General features: G+C 32.8%; 4 protein-coding genes across 4 annotated transcripts; 2 read left to right on the top strand and 2 right to left on the bottom strand.

Annotated features, from left to right (window-relative positions):
• The first annotated feature begins 47 nt into the window (after positions 1–47).
• On the top strand, positions 48–3316 carry LOC113796854 (uncharacterized). Its single transcript, XM_027347142.2, has one exon. It carries the CDS (start codon positions 109–111, stop codon positions 1483–1485), a length of 1377 nt encoding a protein of 458 aa, XP_027202943.2. The 5' UTR covers positions 48–108; the 3' UTR covers positions 1486–3316.
• A 5342-nt stretch (positions 3317–8658) lies between these two features.
• LOC113796825 (uncharacterized) lies at positions 8659–11150 on the bottom strand. The gene is made up of 6 exons (XM_027347112.2): positions 10601–11150; positions 10408–10548; positions 10259–10345; positions 10097–10196; positions 9892–10035; positions 8659–9830 (listed from the first exon to the last, which is right to left on the bottom strand). The coding sequence occupies exons 1-6, from the start codon at positions 10736–10738 to the stop codon at positions 8683–8685; spliced, it is 1758 nt and encodes a 585-aa protein (XP_027202913.1). The 5' UTR covers positions 10739–11150; the 3' UTR covers positions 8659–8682.
• A 128-nt stretch (positions 11151–11278) lies between these two features.
• Positions 11279–13762, bottom strand: LOC113796824 (long-chain-fatty-acid--CoA ligase 4-like). The gene has a single exon (XM_027347111.2). It carries the CDS (start codon positions 13521–13523, stop codon positions 11337–11339), a length of 2187 nt encoding a protein of 728 aa, XP_027202912.2. The 5' UTR covers positions 13524–13762; the 3' UTR covers positions 11279–11336.
• A 711-nt stretch (positions 13763–14473) lies between these two features.
• On the top strand, positions 14474–19324 carry LOC113796826 (voltage-dependent L-type calcium channel subunit beta-1-like). Its single transcript, XM_075819577.1, has 9 exons — positions 14474–15146; positions 15498–15867; positions 16001–16123; positions 16232–16354; positions 16416–16653; positions 16715–16809; positions 16875–17124; positions 17184–17431; positions 17496–19324. Exons 2-9 carry the CDS (start codon positions 15859–15861, stop codon positions 18153–18155), a joined length of 1746 nt encoding a protein of 581 aa, XP_075675692.1. The 5' UTR covers positions 14474–15146; positions 15498–15858; the 3' UTR covers positions 18156–19324.
• Positions 19325–19408: the final 84 nt, after the last annotated feature.

Genomic DNA, 19408 nt, shown 5'->3' on the forward strand with positions numbered 1-19408 from the left:
TTGCATTTCAATAAAGATGCCGATCATATAAAACGTTGGCCGGATTCAATCACTGTTCATTAATTTGTGTTAATAAGATAATAGCATAATAATATCCTCATCTTCAACATGATCAAGTGGCAATCCATTGCGTTGTTGGTGCTTGTGACACTGGTCAATTTGATTTGGGCACAAACCCCAAGCAACAAATTGTTTCCCGAGGGGGTGGATGTCAGACCATTTTACCCGATCGATTACAATGTACAACATGATAAACATAGATCACCCGATTCAGTCAAAGTGGATGTCTTCAATCATGAATCGAAAAATTTGCAACGAATTATCAATCAAATGATCAACTATATGCGAGAAAATCAACAGAATCTTCCTCAACCACAACAACCCAAACAACCGAAAATAACCAATGTCAATATTAATGAAATCTATTCCCCACCTTGTTCCCCATCATGTGGACAAAACGATCCAAATTGTAGAGATGAACAAGCAATGTGTCAACAACAACAACCACGCCGACAAGCCATGCTCAAACAAAAACCTGATGATAGAAGACGATTTTGCCAAGAGGTAAGAAAATTAGTCAATCAATCCGAAGCTTACATCGAACAATTTTGTGGTGATGATGATGATGACGATCAATGTCAATTGTTGTGTTCGTTATGCAAAGAAGCCAGATTCGCAAGAGATTTTTGGAGTGATATTGAAGCACAAAAATGTCAACCCCATCACCATCAATCACGTCACCATCAATCAAATAACCGTCAATCAAATAACCGTCAATCAGATCACCATATGAATGCCTCAAACGATTGTAAACGATTAAAGAAAAAATATGAAAATATGGCCCAGAATTATAAAAGCAAATGTTCGGAATTCGAATCTGAATCGTCTTTTTGTAGAAAACTTGAAAAATCAATGAAAAAGATGATGAAAACATATAATGAAGAATGTGACGCAAAACGCAACCGTCCTCATCGTGATAACAATGATTTGTTATCGGTTTTGCAGGATCAATATCGAGAATGTAGAAAAAAACATCGCAATAGTCCACAATGCAAACAAATCAAATCCATGATCCAACAACTCAAACAACAATTGTCCCAAGCACCTTCTTCTTCCAATTCACCTCGACAACAACAACGTAGAAAAGGTGATTGTATCAATTCGGATGATACCATTGAAGCCGAATGTGAATTAACATTGCCTTTATATCAAAGCTTTGCCCGAATGTGGTTAATGAAATGTTCTCATTCTCGATCGTCCATATGCAAAACAATCGAGCCAGGAATGGTGAAAATATTGAAAAAATATATTAAACTTTGTGATCGAGAATGTGTACAAGCTGATGAGGATATCGTATCGCCTTGGCGACAACAATACCAACAATGTATCAGAAATTCAAAGCATAAAGATCGATGTGAATACATCACATTGTTGATCAATAGAATCGATGACCAATTGATGGATATATGTCCCCAGTATCCCTAACCATTTCCATCAACAATGGTTAATCCGAAAGCAATTTGTTTTTATTTGTTGATTCATTATTGATCCATTATCCAATGCCTATTATTATTAATATTAATATTATCATTATTATTATTATTGAATCAAATCTATTTAATTTCAATTCAAATATTTATTTTCTCAAATCTAATTCAAATAAAAATCAAAATCAATTCCAATTAATAAATAACAATATCATGTTTCAACATTAACACGTTTTCGTTGAGAAAAAAATCTTGGACCTGTAATGAAACAGACCACAGAAATTTTTTCCATTATTTCAAACCAATGCATATTCAAATGCAGGAACTAAAACGACGCATATATGCAATTATATAGATAATTCTTTCATTCAACTCAGCCATTTATTCAATTATCAAATCCATTTCAGTATTCATTTCATTCACCCAAAACCATCTTTTATCAGTAAAGTTTGCATTGAAGGTCAAATCATTTCAACGAAAACGGAAAAAATATCAAAGTTTATATAATGCATGATCTTTACTGCATCGTTCAACTTTTGCATTTCAATAAAGATGCTGATCATATAAAACCTTGGCAGGATTCAATCACTGTTCATAAATCGCTAATCGCCAATAACATAATAATATTATAATATCCGGATTTTCAATATGATCAAGTGGCAATCCATTGCGTTGTTTCTGCTTGTAGCATTGGCCAATTCGATTCGGGCACAAACCAATCCCCGGTTGATTTTCTCGCCTTACGATGAGGTTGACTCCGATCCAATTTACGTTCCTGGTGATAAACACAAATTACCGGATTCAGTGGAAGGGGATGTTATGAATGATGAATCACAAAATTTGCAACAATTAATCAATCAAATGGTTGGCCATATGCCAGAAAATCAACAGGATCCTCTTCACCAACAGCCCAAAATAACCAATGTCAATATCAATAAAATCTATTCGCCGCCTTGTTCCCCATGTGAAAAGAATGATGGAAATTGTAATCGAAATGTCCAACAATCAAATGGATTCATGTATGGCAATAGATTATGTGGAGCATTAACAGGTATTTACAATCGTATGGAGCAATTTGAAAATCAATTATGCGATGGAATCAATGAACAGCCAATCGCTACAGTGTGCAGACTATTCAGAATGGTTGCTAAATTTATGCAACAATTGGTCAAAATGGTTTGTGATCGCGAAAATCGTCGACAACTACCACCACAACTTCGAACCGTTGCCAAACCAAATCACCCACAACGACAACTTCGAATCCCTGCCAAACCATGTCGACCAAATCAACCACAGCGACAACTTCCAACCCCTGCCAAGCCATGTCAACCAAATCAACGACAGCGACAACTTCCAACCCCTGCCAAGCCATGTCGACCAGATCAAGGAGATTATGATTCGCTCGATTCAAAGGATAAATTGAGCCCTGAAGAGAATTGTAAAACAAGTTTGTTTATATATCAAATTCTTGGCGGAACTTGGGCAGATAAATGTTTTCTACAAAAAAATGAATCTTTTTGTGAGAAACTGGATCAAGATATGGAAAAATTATTGAAAACTTATATAAAAAATTGTGATCCAAAATGTAGTCATGTTCAACATGATTTGCTAACGTTTTGGCAAGAACAATATGATCAATGCATCCAAAATCAGTTCAACAAAGAGCAATGTGAAGCCACCAAATCGTTGATAGATAAAATTAATGACCAATTGCTCCAACTATGTCCAGTTCCGGATACTGGCATTTTGGATGAAGATTTCTGAATTGAACTGAACCATATTGACAAAAAATGTAATTTAATTTGAATAAAATGTCTTATTAACAATCATTGGTATTAGTAATGTTTTATAGAAACAACTAATATTGATCCATTCATTGTTATTATTCAATATATATTTCTCTCCCAATTTTATTCTAATAAAATCAAAATCAATTCCTATTTATCAACAAACAAAGTTGTAACATTTGCTTGGCATCATTTCATGTTTTCAACATTTTCACATTCATCAATTTCAAATATCATGATAGTTGCCACCAAAAAACTTTGTTCCAAATAACAAATCCTATTCATTTCATTCACCCAAATTCATTTTTTATCACTAAAGTTTGCATTGAAGGTCAAATCATTTCAACGAAAACGAAAAAATATCAAAGTTTATATAATGCATGATCTTTACAGGATGATTCAACTTTTGCATTTCAATAAGATGCTGATCATATAAAACGTTTGCAGGATTCAATCATTGTTCATTAATCGCTAATAACATAATATAATAATAATATTGTAATATTGTAATATCCTCATTTTCAACATGATCAAGTGGCAATCCATTGCGTTGTTGGTGCTTGTAGCATTGGCCAGTTCGATTCGGGCACGAACCAGTCCTATGGTTGACTCAATTTACGTTCCTCCAGCCCCAAGCGATGTTGTGAATGATGAATCACGAAATTTGCAACAATTAATCAATCAACTGGTTAGCCATATGCAAGAAAATCCCCAGAATCATCCTCATCCCAAAATAACCAATGTTAATATCAATAAAATCTATTCGCCAGCTTGTTCACCATGTGGAAAGAATGATAAAAATTGTGATCGATCTCTTCAACAATCAGTATCCGGATTGAAGTGCTTCGATGAAATATGCGATGCTTTAAGAACAATTTCCCAGGGTATGGTCGAAATGGAACAGCAATTATGTGATGGAAATAATAACGCATTTCTCATTATACCATGCAAACTATTCACCATGGTTAATCGATATATGAAAGAATTGACCAACACAATTTGCAATCTCAAACAACAACAAGCCCGCCAACTTCAAAACAATGCCAAACCATTTCGACAACAACGAAATCCCAATATCAATGCTTTAACCAAATACAAACGGGACAAATCCAATTCATGCCAACAAACAATGGACAAATATGAAATGAATGCCAAATTATGGTACAGCAAATGTTCCAAATCTAATTCGTTTGGTTGCGAAAAAATTGAAGAAAAAATTACAGACTTGATGCAAGAATATGTAGACAATTGCGATCAAACATGCAGCCATACCCATCGTAATATCCTATCGGTTTGGCAAGATAAATTAGATCAATGTAGAATGAATGGTCGGAATAGGCGAAACTGTCATCATATCAAATCATTGATCAAGAATCTAAAACAAGAATTGACCGATGCATGTTCTTCCCAATCTGATCGAAGACCCCATCCATATGAACAACGACACCAACAACAACAACAGCAACAGCGACAACAGCGACAACAACGACAACAACGACAACAGCGACAACAGCGACAACAACGACAACAACAATATAATCGCAATGATTGTATCGAAAATGAGAATGGAAAATATTCTTCAACAAATGATTCAGAATTATCATGCGAATGTGATTTAAATTTCGATATGATTCTTTTGAGATCCGAAAAATGGAAAGATGTATGTGTGAATGATCCTGAATCATTTGTTTGCAAAGAAGTTTCAAATGAATTGGAATTGCTGATGGGCTTTTTTAAATTTGGATGTGATCCAAAATGTGACCGATTGAGACATGGAATGCTAGCCTATTGGCAAGATCTATATCAGCAATGCATGAAAACTTCCACTGATAAGTTGGAATGTGCACCATTTGAATGGTTGATCGAAAATTTAGAAAGACTATTGGAGAAAATATGTCAACCAGACAAACCAGACCGAAGGGGTTCAATCTATTAATAACTAGTAGATTGGTAATTGCAAAATGAATTAACATCAAACAAACAAAACAAAATCTATTATTCAATCAAATCAATTCAATTCAATTCAATTTCAATTCCAAACAAACATTATTAATTCAAATAAAAATTATGATTTTTCAAAAATATTTCCACTTTGCTTGGCATTTGTTCGGCATGTCCTTGAAAAATAGTCAATTTTGATATTTGCCAGTTGAAAATATCATCACGTCATGCAAGTTACAAGTTTGATCGGTTCAACAAATTATCGATTCAGTTCAATCAAAACAATGACTTTCAAACTTTGTTTCACTTAAATGTGAAATGGCCGACAAATGTGAAAATGACAAAATCATCGATCCATAAACTGATTGCAAAGATCAAGGGTTTGAACTTTGATTTTTTTGCTTGCCATCAATAAATGTTAGGAAAAAGCAAGTTTTTTATTGAATAAATTTAGGTAGGAAAATCATTGGAAACACATTCATAATTGATCTGCCAGTCGAGAATCACACCATTGATTTCAAAGTGAAAATGAACAAAATGATTGTTCGAATATTCCTATTGATGGCCATATCGATGGAAATAGCCATCGCAATGCGACGTGAAAATGTTATTAATCAACATAATCAACATGGTCATCATGTTCAACCATTCAAGCCGGCCATTGCCCAACAAAAACCCAAGAAAAACGAGGAAGTTGTCAGTGTTGTTCATCATCACCATGCTCAAAAACCCAAACAACCAGATCCAACTGAATATGTCCATTTGAATATTCGAATCAAAGATGAAAATGATAATGATTCCTTTACCGATATCCATTACGTACGAAATGAAGATTTACCAGTTACAACCAAATTACCGATCACACCCAGTTCAACGACACCACAAACAACAACAACCACAACAACACCCATTCCAATCCCAGTCCGGCCAAGATATATGAAACAACGTTCGGATCCAAGGAAATTGGAAATTCATATCCATAACCATGGAATCGCAAATTCATCTATGCTTGCATTGCAAATGTTACAATTATTGATGCGAATGAATCAACGACAACAACAACCATCTTTGTCGTCAATTGTCAATCGAAATATCAATGTTATACATTCCAAACAACAACCATGTTGCGAAACTATTCCCAATTGCAGTAAAAGTTATTGCCATCGACCATGTAATCGCCAATGTTGATTGATCTAATCCCATGTCATTCAATTGCAAAAAATGTCAATTCTATTTATCAAATGTTCAATGTTTGCAATCTACACTTTATTATTTTAATTCAAATCTTTTAACAAAATTGATCAAAATAAAACAGTTTAACAAAACATTATTTAATAAACTTTATTATTTCAAACAGTTTGCCATTCCATAGATAAATTGTCAATAGATCAAAACATTAACCATCATTCAAATAATGATTCTCAAACGCTTCACTCAATTTTCCACCCTTATCATTGTGATCCAATCATTTGCCTTGGCTACAACGGTCAATGCTCAACCATCCGACAACAACAACCATAATCTATTCGGTAGGATAAGAGAATTTTTTCTTCAACGATTCGATTGGACAATTCATCAGCCTCCCCTCGCAAACCATCAAAATGATACAAATAGCCATCATCATAATCATAGTGGAAAACAACTTGATAAGTCGTTGATGAAACATTTTCCATCATTCATAAATCGATTTCAATCATCCTGATATTGATTATAATAAAATTGAACTTGATTCGAATTTCGTTATTCAAAAATAAATGTCAAACTTTGAATTGATCTTGATAAATGTCAGCAACGCTGCATTTGATATTCATTTCAATAACAAATTGAATCGATAACCAATCATTCGTGATTGCAAATAATAATGAAAAAGTTGGCCATATTAATAATATTATTGATTATCAATAATATCGATGATAATTATCATCATGCTTGCTTCGGTCAATCCTATCCAAATGAATATTATCAATTTTCTAATTTCAGTAATTTTTCATCAACACCATCATCTTACTTTTATCAATATCCAACTAAAGAAGCATTGCGAGCAAAATATTACATCAACAACAACCCCAACAACTACCAGAACCATAATAATTATTGCCAAAATCTATTGACACAATTTCGTCGATATAAAGAAAATTATTATAGATTACAGTGTTGGAGATATAACAACAACAATCGCTATAATGACTACAATTTACAAGAAAATTGTCGAATCGCAATCAATACAATGCAAAGAATTGAAGCATATTATCACCAGTATTGTAGATATATTGCTAATGATAAAATTAATTATTATTATTATTACCATCAAATCATTATTCAAAACATAACATATTAATGTCAATCTTATTTTCGCAGCAGTCACGTTTACAAAGTACAAAGATAAATAAAATTTTTCAAACAAATCAAAAACCTGTGGCTATCAATCAATGATGAGACTTGTTTGTTTTTCAATGTTTCGTTATGACTGCTGCTGTCAATGTCGAATTACTCGATTCGGTTGTTTTGCTTTTTGCCTAATCGAATGACAAAAATGTTTGAGATATCACGTATCAAGGGATGATGGACAAGATGTTTTTTCCATTTTGATTTCGAATCTAATTTCATTTGATTCATTGAATGAATCAAGTTTTTCCAAACAACAAAAATGTGGCCAATCTGGCGTCCAAATTCGAATCGTTCGAAATATGTTCTATTCGATGATGATGATGGTATTGCTGGCAATAATGAACAATCCAATCAAAATGAAGCAGAAAAGATTCATGCAAAACAGTCATATAAATCGATGGCCGATAAGTTGGATTATTTTCATCGATATTATCAGAGTTTCGACTCATCCGTAGAGGATGAGCAACCTTATGTGCATGCAGAAAGCAACATTGACAACAGAGAACAACAACAACATTGTGCATTATCTTCCTCTTCATTGCCTGCCGTACAAATCCTAAATAATGATAACAATGACCATCTGACAAAAGCAAATAAATTTCTCAAATCATCATTCGATCAACCAACCGATGAATCAACATTCACCAATAGTACCGGAATTTTCATCACAATGGCCGATCCTGTTACTTCGAATATCGGTGTAGCTGCTGACAAGGCAAAACCGACAACAAACAAATGCAAATGTTCACCGGCAACCATGTTGTCTTTGATAATATTGTTATTTTTCATGTTTCTTTTATTCATTGTTAGTTATGGGTTGATTGACAATTTTATCAACTGCGGACACAGACAAGTGTGAAAATATTTTCTTCCATAACAATCATTTTAAGTTTGGAAAATGGAGAAAGATAGGAATAAAGCAAATGTGATCAACAATCAATAAATTTCTGAAGCAAATACAATAATCGAGTAGAATGAAGCAAAGTCTATTTCGCTGTTGTTGCAGTAAGACAATCTCATTCGATTGTGTCAGGAGGTAAATGGATTGATTGATGAAATAATTAAAAAAATAATGTTATTTAAGTAGATCGATCATCCCATTCATCATCATCATCGCTGTTGTTGGAATCATCATCACTGGAATCACTTGTTTGATTCCAGCCTTGCGCTCGTTCCTGCAAGGCACGTGCTAATGCATCAGCTAATGCACCACCTTTACCGATTTCATTTGCCGATTTTGCTTCGGATTTATTTGTGTTTGGCTCAACTTTTTTCAGATCAACACCACGACGTATTTGATCTAACAACTGACCACGTACATCAGTCGGATTATTTCCATTTCCATTTTGTCGCTGTGATGATTGTTCAGTTGGATCAACATGATTCAACTGGGCACCACGACGAATTTCATCCATTAATGCTGAACGATCATTTGCTGGTGGTTTAGTACCGGCAGTGGAAACGGCAGCAGTCGAACCACCACCTGGACCAGCTAAAAATGATGCCGGCGGCGGCGGAGGAGGTGGTGGGGGTGGTGACGCTATTGCACTCGATGGGGATGTCATTTCATTCATCGATGAAGCAGGGGGCGGTGGTGGTGGAGGTGGTGCCGGAATAGCCGGTGCTGTTGTTTGTTTTCGAATATTATTATTATTACCCATTGAAGAATTTGATGATGAAAATAATGACGATGATGGTGGCGGTGGCGGTGCTGGAAAATTAACAACGACAGGCTGTGATTGTTGTTGTTGATTATAATGGCCATTATATTGCTGTTGATGTTGGCCATAATTAGATTTCGAATTTGTTGCTGTCGGTGAAATAACAGCAACAGGAGGCACTGATGGTGTTGGTGGTGGTATGGGCACACCAACTGGACGTCCAGTTGGCCGATGTTGTTGTTGTTGGTTAATTATCGAACCATTACCGTTATTGACATGTTGCCAATCCTGAACAAACTTTTTTATAAATTCGGCTTCATTTTTCAATTGTTCCTGCGTAATTCCTTGCGCTTGTAAACAGGACATGAGATTTTTATCAATAATTTTATCCATTTCGAATGAATTTGTTTGTGAATTCCATCCAATATGTTGTACATGTTGAAAATTGGTTGGATTTCCAATATCGGTTTTCGATATTCCTTTCTTTTTATCACGATTACGTTGTTGTTTATCTTTGCTGTTGGTTTTATAAATATGATTAAATGATCTATTACGGCTACTGAATACTAAATGTCCAACAAAAAAACAAAAATCAATTCAAACATCAAATTTTCCATCTTAACTTACATGAAACACCTTGATCTGTTGGCTGTAAATTGTGTAATGATGATTGTTGTTGTTGTTGTGATTGTTGACGTTGTTGTTGTTGGAATTGTGATGACTGCATTATCACATTACCATTATTATGATTATGATTCATCATTTTTTTCTCTATTTTTAAGAAGAAACAAATTTTTTCAAATGAAGAAAAAACATTTTCCATTACACTGACCTTGTGACTTCTTTTTACGATTTTCCAATTTTCCTTGTACAGTTTCAAGGAAATGATTGGCTTCTTGTTCATTCGCAAAATACAGTCCAGCCATACAATCCTTTATTTTTTGGAACGAATTTTTAAGGTAAAAGAATTTTCATTGGACAAAAAAAGACATACATGTGCTTCAAACATATGAAATGTTGGTCGTGCATTTTTATATTCAAATGTTGTATACAGTTCCTGTTCCCAGGCTAATGTTTTTTTCTATTTAAAAATTGAAAAGAATTTTATCAAAAAAGAATTTTGACAGCAAAACACACACATACATCATAATCGTAAACACGAATAAAATATGAACGTTTTGGATTATCTTTGACAAAACAAACAACACCCGTACATTTGATTTGCCAACGTATATGATCGGGTGGCCGGGTTATTAATAATTGAACGACGGCTGTCGATTGTGACTATGGAGAAAAATCAAATTAAATTCAATTAAAAAATTTTGAAAATACATACCAAACATTTTCGTCCTAATAGACTGAATATTAAATCATTTTCATCGTCATATAATAAACGTGATCGATGATTTTCCTGAACATTATTAATCATCGTTGTTGATGATTGTTGCTGTTGTTGTTCAAATTTGGTCATCATTATTTCAATTCGAAAAAATACTTTGCTTTTAGTTTTTGATCGTCGAATGGTTTCGAAGATACAAGATTAAATTTTTTGAAATGTTGCGAACAAACAAAATACGGTAGTTTAGGGATGATGATAAAGGAATCTCATATTAGTTAATAGGAAAACTCTCATTCCATTTTTTTTAATTTGGATTCAATTCCTGTCTTCGTCATCAAAACAAAACTGATCATCCATCCATCCACATACTTATGTTGACTTGACAACAACAACGATAATCGACACACACTCAAAACAGGAGAGTGTTGTTGGGGAGGGAGATTTGTTTTCCCCAAATTTTCAATGAAATGTTTTTTGCTGTTTTTTGAAGATAAAAATATTTTTACCACCAAATGATGATCATCATCATAACGATCAGATGTGTAACAAACAAATGCACAGAGAGAAAAAAACAGTGAGAGAGACATTCGATCGATCGACTCCGCCTTTTTGTTTTTGTTGTGGCAGCTATTTCTACATATTGATACTGTTGAGTCGATTTAGTGGACATAAATATGAAATAAAAAAAAATTTTAATTAAACGATGAAATATTGAACATTGTAACTTTTCAATTTAGCCTAAATTATTATTAGAATCAGAATATAAATCCGATAATTGTTGTCTATATAGTTTTTCAATAACATTGCGTTTCATTTTCATTGCCGATGTTAGGATACCGGTTTCAACGGACCAAACATCCGATATTAACCGGATACGTTTAGGAATTTCTTTACGACTTAATCCAGATTGTTTTGCAATTTGTTGAACATCTTCGAAAATCAATCGTTCGATATGGATATCATTGCATAAATCTTGTATGTTGTTGTTGTTTGATTTAGCCAAATCATCTGATAAATTTTTCAACCATTTTCTATCCGGTACAATTAATGCCACCAAATAATCGGACATAATATGACCGTAAACGCAAATATTTTCAATATAACGGCTACGTTTGAGCGAAGCTTCAATTTTGCCCAATGAAATATATTCCCCATTTTGTAATTTTATCAGATCTTTACGACGATCAATAATTTTCAAAAAGCCATTTGGATATAATTCACCAATATCACCTGTTTGAAACCAACGAATTCCCGTATCCGGATCAGTAAAAAATGCTTCCGAAGTTAATGATGAATTATGAAAATATTCAATACAAATTATATCACCACCGACAAGGATTTCACCACGCGGATTTGGTTGATCTCGTACCGTATATCCCCCATCATTCCAATTACGTAATTGCAGATATATTTCACCCATTGGTGCGCCGACAAATCCATAATCTAAACCGAAAAAATCTTGACAAAATATAGCACCAGTTGTTTCAGTTGCACCATAACCAGCTAACAATTTTACATTCAATGCTGAACGTATTTTTGATTCGACGATTGGATCTAGAGCAGCACCACCACATAATATTAGTTGAAGTCGACCGCCAAATTTTTCTTGAATTTTTTTCGAAATGAACCGAGTTATTAGGGGAGATTGATAACCTCGACGGGTCCATTTAGCTTTATAATCGATAAGATAATCAAATATTTGATGAAATAGTGGGGTGGAATTGGTTTGAATGTGTTCCCCGATTTGTTTTAAAATTCGTTCCAAAACTAATGGTACAGTTGTCATTATGGTTGGCTTCAATAGACAGACATCAGATTTTTGTCCCGAAGCTAATCCAGGTGCTCGGTCCATCAATGTTTGAGGTGATGAGTAACCCAATCGTACACCGAATAATGATAGAAATATTTCCAGTGTTAATTCCATAATATGCGCTAATGGTAGGAATGCAATATAAGTATGTTCGGCACCGGTATCACGAACATTTCGGATGATTGTAAATAATGCACGAATCGATTGAATAATTTGCCGTTGTGTCATTAATGCTGCTTTAGGTTGGCCGGTTGTACCCGATGTATACATTATTATCAACGGATCATCTGTTCGTGGCTCTGGATATGGCAATTCTTTGCCATCTTCACGTATTTTTTTACCCAATTCACCAACAGAACTTAATGATGAAATGTCAATTTCAGATTGAAAATTACCCAGAGATTTTGGTTGACGATAATCATCCATATAGATGATATGTTTAACAGAATGTTTCATAGTCGATGGCAATGAATTGAGAACATTTTCAAGAATTGGCAGACAATTTAATGAGGTTATTATCATTTGAACATTGGTTTCGAAAATTCCATGTTTGACACCATCGTGACCCATATTAGCATAACATGTTACAATAGGTGTACCGAGACGTAATAAAGCACGAAAACAAATCATCCATTCGATACGTGTTTCAGCAAATATTAGACAACGATCAGATTTCAATAAACCTTTTGCTAATAAACCTTGGGAAAGATTTCGAGAAATTTGATCAACATCTTGATAGGTAAGCCATTTATATGATGATAATCGATATTTTTTTTCCAATTTTTTACAATTCGAATTAGTATCGATAATTTGTTCGCCAAGAATTTTTCGATAACCAAGACAATGTCGATCGGGTGGATAAATTCGAATCAAATCATCAAACATTTCGGTTAATGTTGATTTCTCGAATATTGGATAATCATAATCACCATTATCATCACGTACATAAATATCAGTCATTTCGATCGTCGATGATTTTCGATAGGTACGAATACGTTTTCGGTCATTTCCGTAACGATTTTTCCATGGTTGTTGCAACAAAAAATATATCGGCAATGTTATCCATGTATATAATTGTATTATGATTTTTACTACTATTACTAAAATCATTCTAGATAATGATGATGATCGGTTTTTTTTGATTGATAAAAATTTCCTTTGCTTAATCAAACACAAAATCAACACAGTTAATCAATCAAAACTTTCGGAATAATCAAAAACGAATGGATTCGACAACAGAATGGACAACAAACTTCACCACAGTCCAATCATCATTTGCATTGACCAAAGCAATTTTTTTGTCATCGAATCTTTCTGTTCTGTTATCGCTTCGATTGATTTCCGTTCATAATTTTTACAAAAAAAAGAAAGAGAGAAAGTTGTAATCGTCGTCGACGTCATTGTAATAATAAATGGCGTATATAAGTGTATGCATGTTGATTGATTGTACCCAGAAAAAATCTAAAAATTTCAATTTTAAATCAAAATTCAAATGAAAAGATGAAACATTCTTTGCAACAACAACACTAATGTGAATATGATAATTATATACATCAACACACACGCCAATCTCAATCAAGATAATTTTCTTGATTACCTTGATCAAATTGAAGAATTTTCATTGGATTTTTTCCAGGAAATATTTCCAGAAATATTTTTGCTTCCCGGCAAAGTTTCTCAAATATATTCACCAGTTTTATCTGGTTCCTGTTTTGAGTGGCAAGCCATTTTATGATTAACCATTTTTGAAGGTAAAAAATAAATTTTTAATGAATTAATCTGATAAATTGGCTGAATGCATATTTTTCGTGCAGGCAAAACTTTGTCGCCACCAAAGATCAAGCAAACAAACGAAAATTCCATTCCAAACAATGTTTATCAATCATTCATGATGATCACCACCAAAAACAAACAAACCATAAAACACCGTTATAACCAAAGTTTTATCGTATCCAAATGAATTTTTTTTCCAATGCTTTTTGTTTATGATGGGGAGGGGTGGAAATTTTCCAGGAAAAATTTTTATCCGAAAACTTTTTCTTCTTAAAATGTTTTTGGAAAACCTATTTTGATGCAAAAGAATTTCGAGCAGAATCCTTAACGAGAATTTTTTTTCATTTTTTTTCGAATGAACTAGGGCACAGAATATACCACTACTACCAACGTAGAAAAAAAGGCCACCAATGTCAGAAGCATTAGTATGTGTTTGATGTTTGTGTGTGTGTGGTATGTCGTGCGGCAGTGAAATAGCAGCAAAGCAATGAGTGGTAGAGATGAAGAAGTAGCGGAGAAAGTAAAGTAATTCGAAACTAGAAATTCGAGAGATCCGGGCAAAATTCACACAGAATAACCGAAAAACAACAACAATAATAGTAAATGAATAACCGAACAGCAGAATTTACACAATTCAATAACAACAACAACGAATTTCGGCAAGATAAAACTTTTTTATTATGTTTTGACTCGAGCAAATTTTATTTGAAAAAAGATTTCTTCTTTTTTGTGGATTTTTATTTTTTATTTTTCATTTCGAAAATGAAACGAAATTGGAAAAATAGACCCAATCAATTATTCACTGTGTGTTTGATGTGTTGTTGAATTTTGTTTGATGAAATTTTAGCCTCGACTTTGAAAACAAAGAATAATTGTCATTAAAAAAGCTTTTCTTTCATCAACTTCAAATCATTGTCATCAAACATTTCATCATCATCATCATCATCATTAGTTCATTTGGTATTGATATTGGCATTGAAATTCTATTATAATTCTTTTTTATTTATTTATTTTATTCTCTCTGCGTGTGTAACATTGAAATTCATTGCCATCATTAGAATTGAATGAATGAATGAAAAAAACAAAAAAGAAATCTTTTATTCAACAAAATTACATTCACTTCATACACACACTGCATGTTTATTGTTTTTTTGAATGTTGATGATGAACATTCTCTTTTTCTTTCCTTCATCTTCATTGTGCAATTAGTTTTTCCAATCCGAATGATTCCTTTTCGAATAGAATGGTGGCAATAAATCTTTTGATTTGATTTTTATTCAAATTATTGATTGATTTTTGTTCTCTATTCAGTAAAAAGGCAACAATAACAACAACCAAGAACACACACAGAATTCTGATTTTTTTCTGATCTTCAAAAGCAAAATCAAAATTCCATCACATGGTGGTGGTAGCAGTCGAACGTTTTCGACCAAAGGAAAAAAATCGTTCGATTTCGATTTTTGGCCGACATCCAAATTCTTTTTCTTTTTTGTTTGTTTCTTGCATTGATTGATTTCATCATTGATCGATCATCATTATTCAAAATCAATTCAATCCGAATTTTTTTATTGATTGATCTTGAATCGAGACAAACCAAACAAACAAGCCGAATGCCGCCCATCAAATTATTGTATTTTTGAAAAAGAAGAAAACAATTTTCAATTTGAACATCATGAAATTGGTATGTTTGATTGATTGATTGATTGGTGAATGTCAATTTTTTAATTTCTTTAATTACTGAAAATTCAATTGGTTTTGATGAACAAATGTACCCATCGTACAACAAAAACGTATCCAAATGATGAATAATTCAGGATCCAATCAATTCAAATTATAATAGTAATAATCATACTCATCATCATCATGAATCGAATGATGATCGTGAGCAACGTGCACGTAATGAACGTTTAGCATTGATTCAATTGGAAAAAGCTAAGGTTAGTTTTTTTCTACCAAATCTGACGGTTGATTGGTTTTTTATCCTTTCTATCGAATATTGCAATTTTAACTGGATTTTTAATTGTCAAATTTGTTTTTGTTTGTAGACAAAACCGGTTGCATTTGCTGTACGTACTAATGTTTCATATGATGGTAGTGTTGATGATGATTCACCAATACATGGTTATGCAATTTCATTTGGTATCAAAGATTTTCTTCATATCAAAGAGGTATTTAATCGATTTTGGTTTTTTATTGATTGATTTTGTTGTTTTTTTCGGAAAAAATTAGAAATACAACAATGATTGGTGGATTGGCCGTTTGGTTAAAGAAAATTGTGATATTGGTTTTATACCAAGTCCGGCTAAATTAGAAGGTCTTCGTACACAACAACAAAATCAGATTCAAACCAAAATTCGATCATCATCCAAATTACAGAATCATCACGGTCAAAATTTCGTCAATTCCATGATCAATTCGAATTCACATTCAAAATCAAATCTAAGTGATTCTAATGCATCTAATTCGGGTAAGGAAAAACAAAAAGATTGTAAATATAAACATTATTTATCTTGACTTTATCGTCACAGAAAATCCTGATGATAATGATATCCAATTGAAACATTTAAAATCATCAGTATCCACACCAACCATTAAAGAGCGACGAAAAATTTTATTCAAAAAGGTTATTTTGTCTCAAAAAGTGATTATTGTTTGTTTGAATTGAAATATTTTTCTTGTTCTAATCAGTCTGAACATACGGCACCATATGATGTTGTACCGTCAATGCGACCAGTTGTTTTAGTTGGACCCTCATTAAAAGGTTATGAAGTAACCGATATGATGCAAAAAGCATTATTCGATTTTCTAAAACATCGTTTTGAATCGCGTATTATTATAACACGTGTTATGATCGATATATCGATGGCAAAACGTTCAGCAAATAATGCTAAGAAAAATTTATTAGAATATGGGAAAATGGAAAATCGTGCCAGTCTTGGTAAGTATTGGTAATCGATTCCTAATTTTTGTTAATCAAAATCAAATCCAAAAACAAAGCTCAAGTACAAGCCGAAATCGAGCGAATCTTTGAATTAGCACGAACAATGCAATTGGTTGTTCTGGATTGTGATACCATTAATGATCCAACACGTTTGGCCAAAACTCCGTTGGCGCCAATTTTTGTCTATATAAAAGTATCATCACCAAAAGTTTTACAACGTCTAATCAAATCACGTGGCAAAGGTCAAAGCAAAAATTTAAACGTACAAATGATTGCAGCCGAAAAATTAGCACAATGTCCAAAGGTCAGTCAAGTGGTGAATTGAAATTCAGTTTTAATCGTATTTCATTTTGGTTTGCTTTCAATAGGAAATGTTCGATGTAATATTGGATGAAAATCATCTTGAAGATGCTTGTCAACATTTAGCCGAATATTTGGAGCAATATTGGCGAGAAACACATCCAATATTCGAAACGCAATTAATAATGAATAATTCTACAATATTGTCTTCACCATCACCACCGACAATATTTTCCCCAACATCAATATCAACCTATGATCCAAATAATTACATGTCATATCCATTAAATTTTAGTGCATATGCTCCATCAGTTGATCCCATGGATGTTAATTATGCAATGGAGTCTCAAACACCCCAGCCAGCATCACAACAACAACCATCATTATTATCATCATCCAATCTATTTTCACAATCATCAACAACAACATCGCCAACAACAAACGAGGATTCAGCATCATATTTTCATGATTCAAGACTTTCCAATTATTCGACAATTACAAATAATAATAATAACAACATTAATAATAATCATATTACAACCAATCTACAACAATCAACACACCATCCAAATGCGTGGATTATTACCCAGCAACAACAGCATAATTATATGGATACACAGAATAATAACATTCATCATCATCATCATCAAACATCATCATCATCATCGACATCCCCACAACCTCCGCCATTACAACCACCAATTTATATTGGTGATAAACATAGTTAAATCAACTGAAAAATCATTTTTCCTGTGTCATTTATTGATTTTTTTGTTGTTTTTCGATGATGTGTGTTTTGTGTGTGCTGATTTTTCCCATGTTACATGGGAAAATTGACATAATTTTTGTTTGTTTGTTTGGTCCAAAAATTTTCCGGATTCTTTTTCTTCCCGTTCTCCTTTTTGGTTTGTTTGTTCGGGATAATTTTTTTAATGAATGTGTGTTTGAAACAAATTCAAACACTAAGAATTGTCAATTATCCGATCAACAAAATCGGGAATGGAACATTTTCTGCTTTCTATTCTTTTCTTTCAGCCCTTTTTTGTTTTTTGCAAAACACTGACATTAGACTAATACTGATATAGAAATAGGATAGCATCGTTTTTGCTGAATCAAAAATCTCTTTTTTCTCATAGAAATTTTATTACGGTTTTGATTTTCATTTTTCTCGGCAACAAAAACAAATTTCCAATTTGAATTCAATTCAATCTACAAACTTCCATCAATTGTTGTTCGATTAAGCTTCCGGATCACATTGGATGGATCAATTTTGACCACGGTGAGCACTATAATTCAGCAAAAAAAAGAACAAAAAAAATCATTTGTGTATTTTGCCTTAAACTTGAACATTTTAAAAATGACTATCGATTGATTGATCAATCGATTTGATTACATCATCCAAATTATTGTTATTGCTGATCCAGAATAATTTATATATTGATTTCGATCTCTCTTTTCCCCCTAAGCCCAAAAGACAAACAAATAATTGATAAATCTAATATATTATTATTGATGTTCAAGCCCCCCAAAAAAACAAAACTTATTTGGAAAATTTTTTATCAATGTTTTTTTTTCTTGGTCACTATGATGTTTCTGTGGTCACACAATCAGCCATTTTAAAACGAAAAATGTTTTTCTTTTCTTTTTTGCTCGCTTTTACACCACAGCCCACAATCAAATATTAATTATATATTTACCTTTGAAGATTTTTTTGTTTTTTGTTGATGTTCACAAAATTAATTATGTCGTTGTTGATTTTCAATTGTTGATTTTAATTCTTGTTTTGTAGGCATTTTGTAGGCCAATTCTTCCATACTTAATATGTTATATGTTGTTATTATTTTCAAAGAAATATTTACAAACGAAAAAATTAAAAATTTGTTGTTAAATTCATCAATATTGATATCAATATTGCTAATTGTCATTCTGGCGAAAATGCCAAAAAAATGTTTATTGCAATCCAGGTGCTGCCATCTTTTGA

This window comes from Dermatophagoides pteronyssinus, unplaced genomic scaffold (genome assembly GCF_027571235.1).
Source record: "Dermatophagoides pteronyssinus isolate colony J.1.1.1.1 unplaced genomic scaffold, Derpt_VIB-CSIC_2022.12 sq0004, whole genome shotgun sequence".
Classification (NCBI taxonomy): Eukaryota; Metazoa; Arthropoda; class Arachnida; order Sarcoptiformes; family Pyroglyphidae; genus Dermatophagoides; species Dermatophagoides pteronyssinus.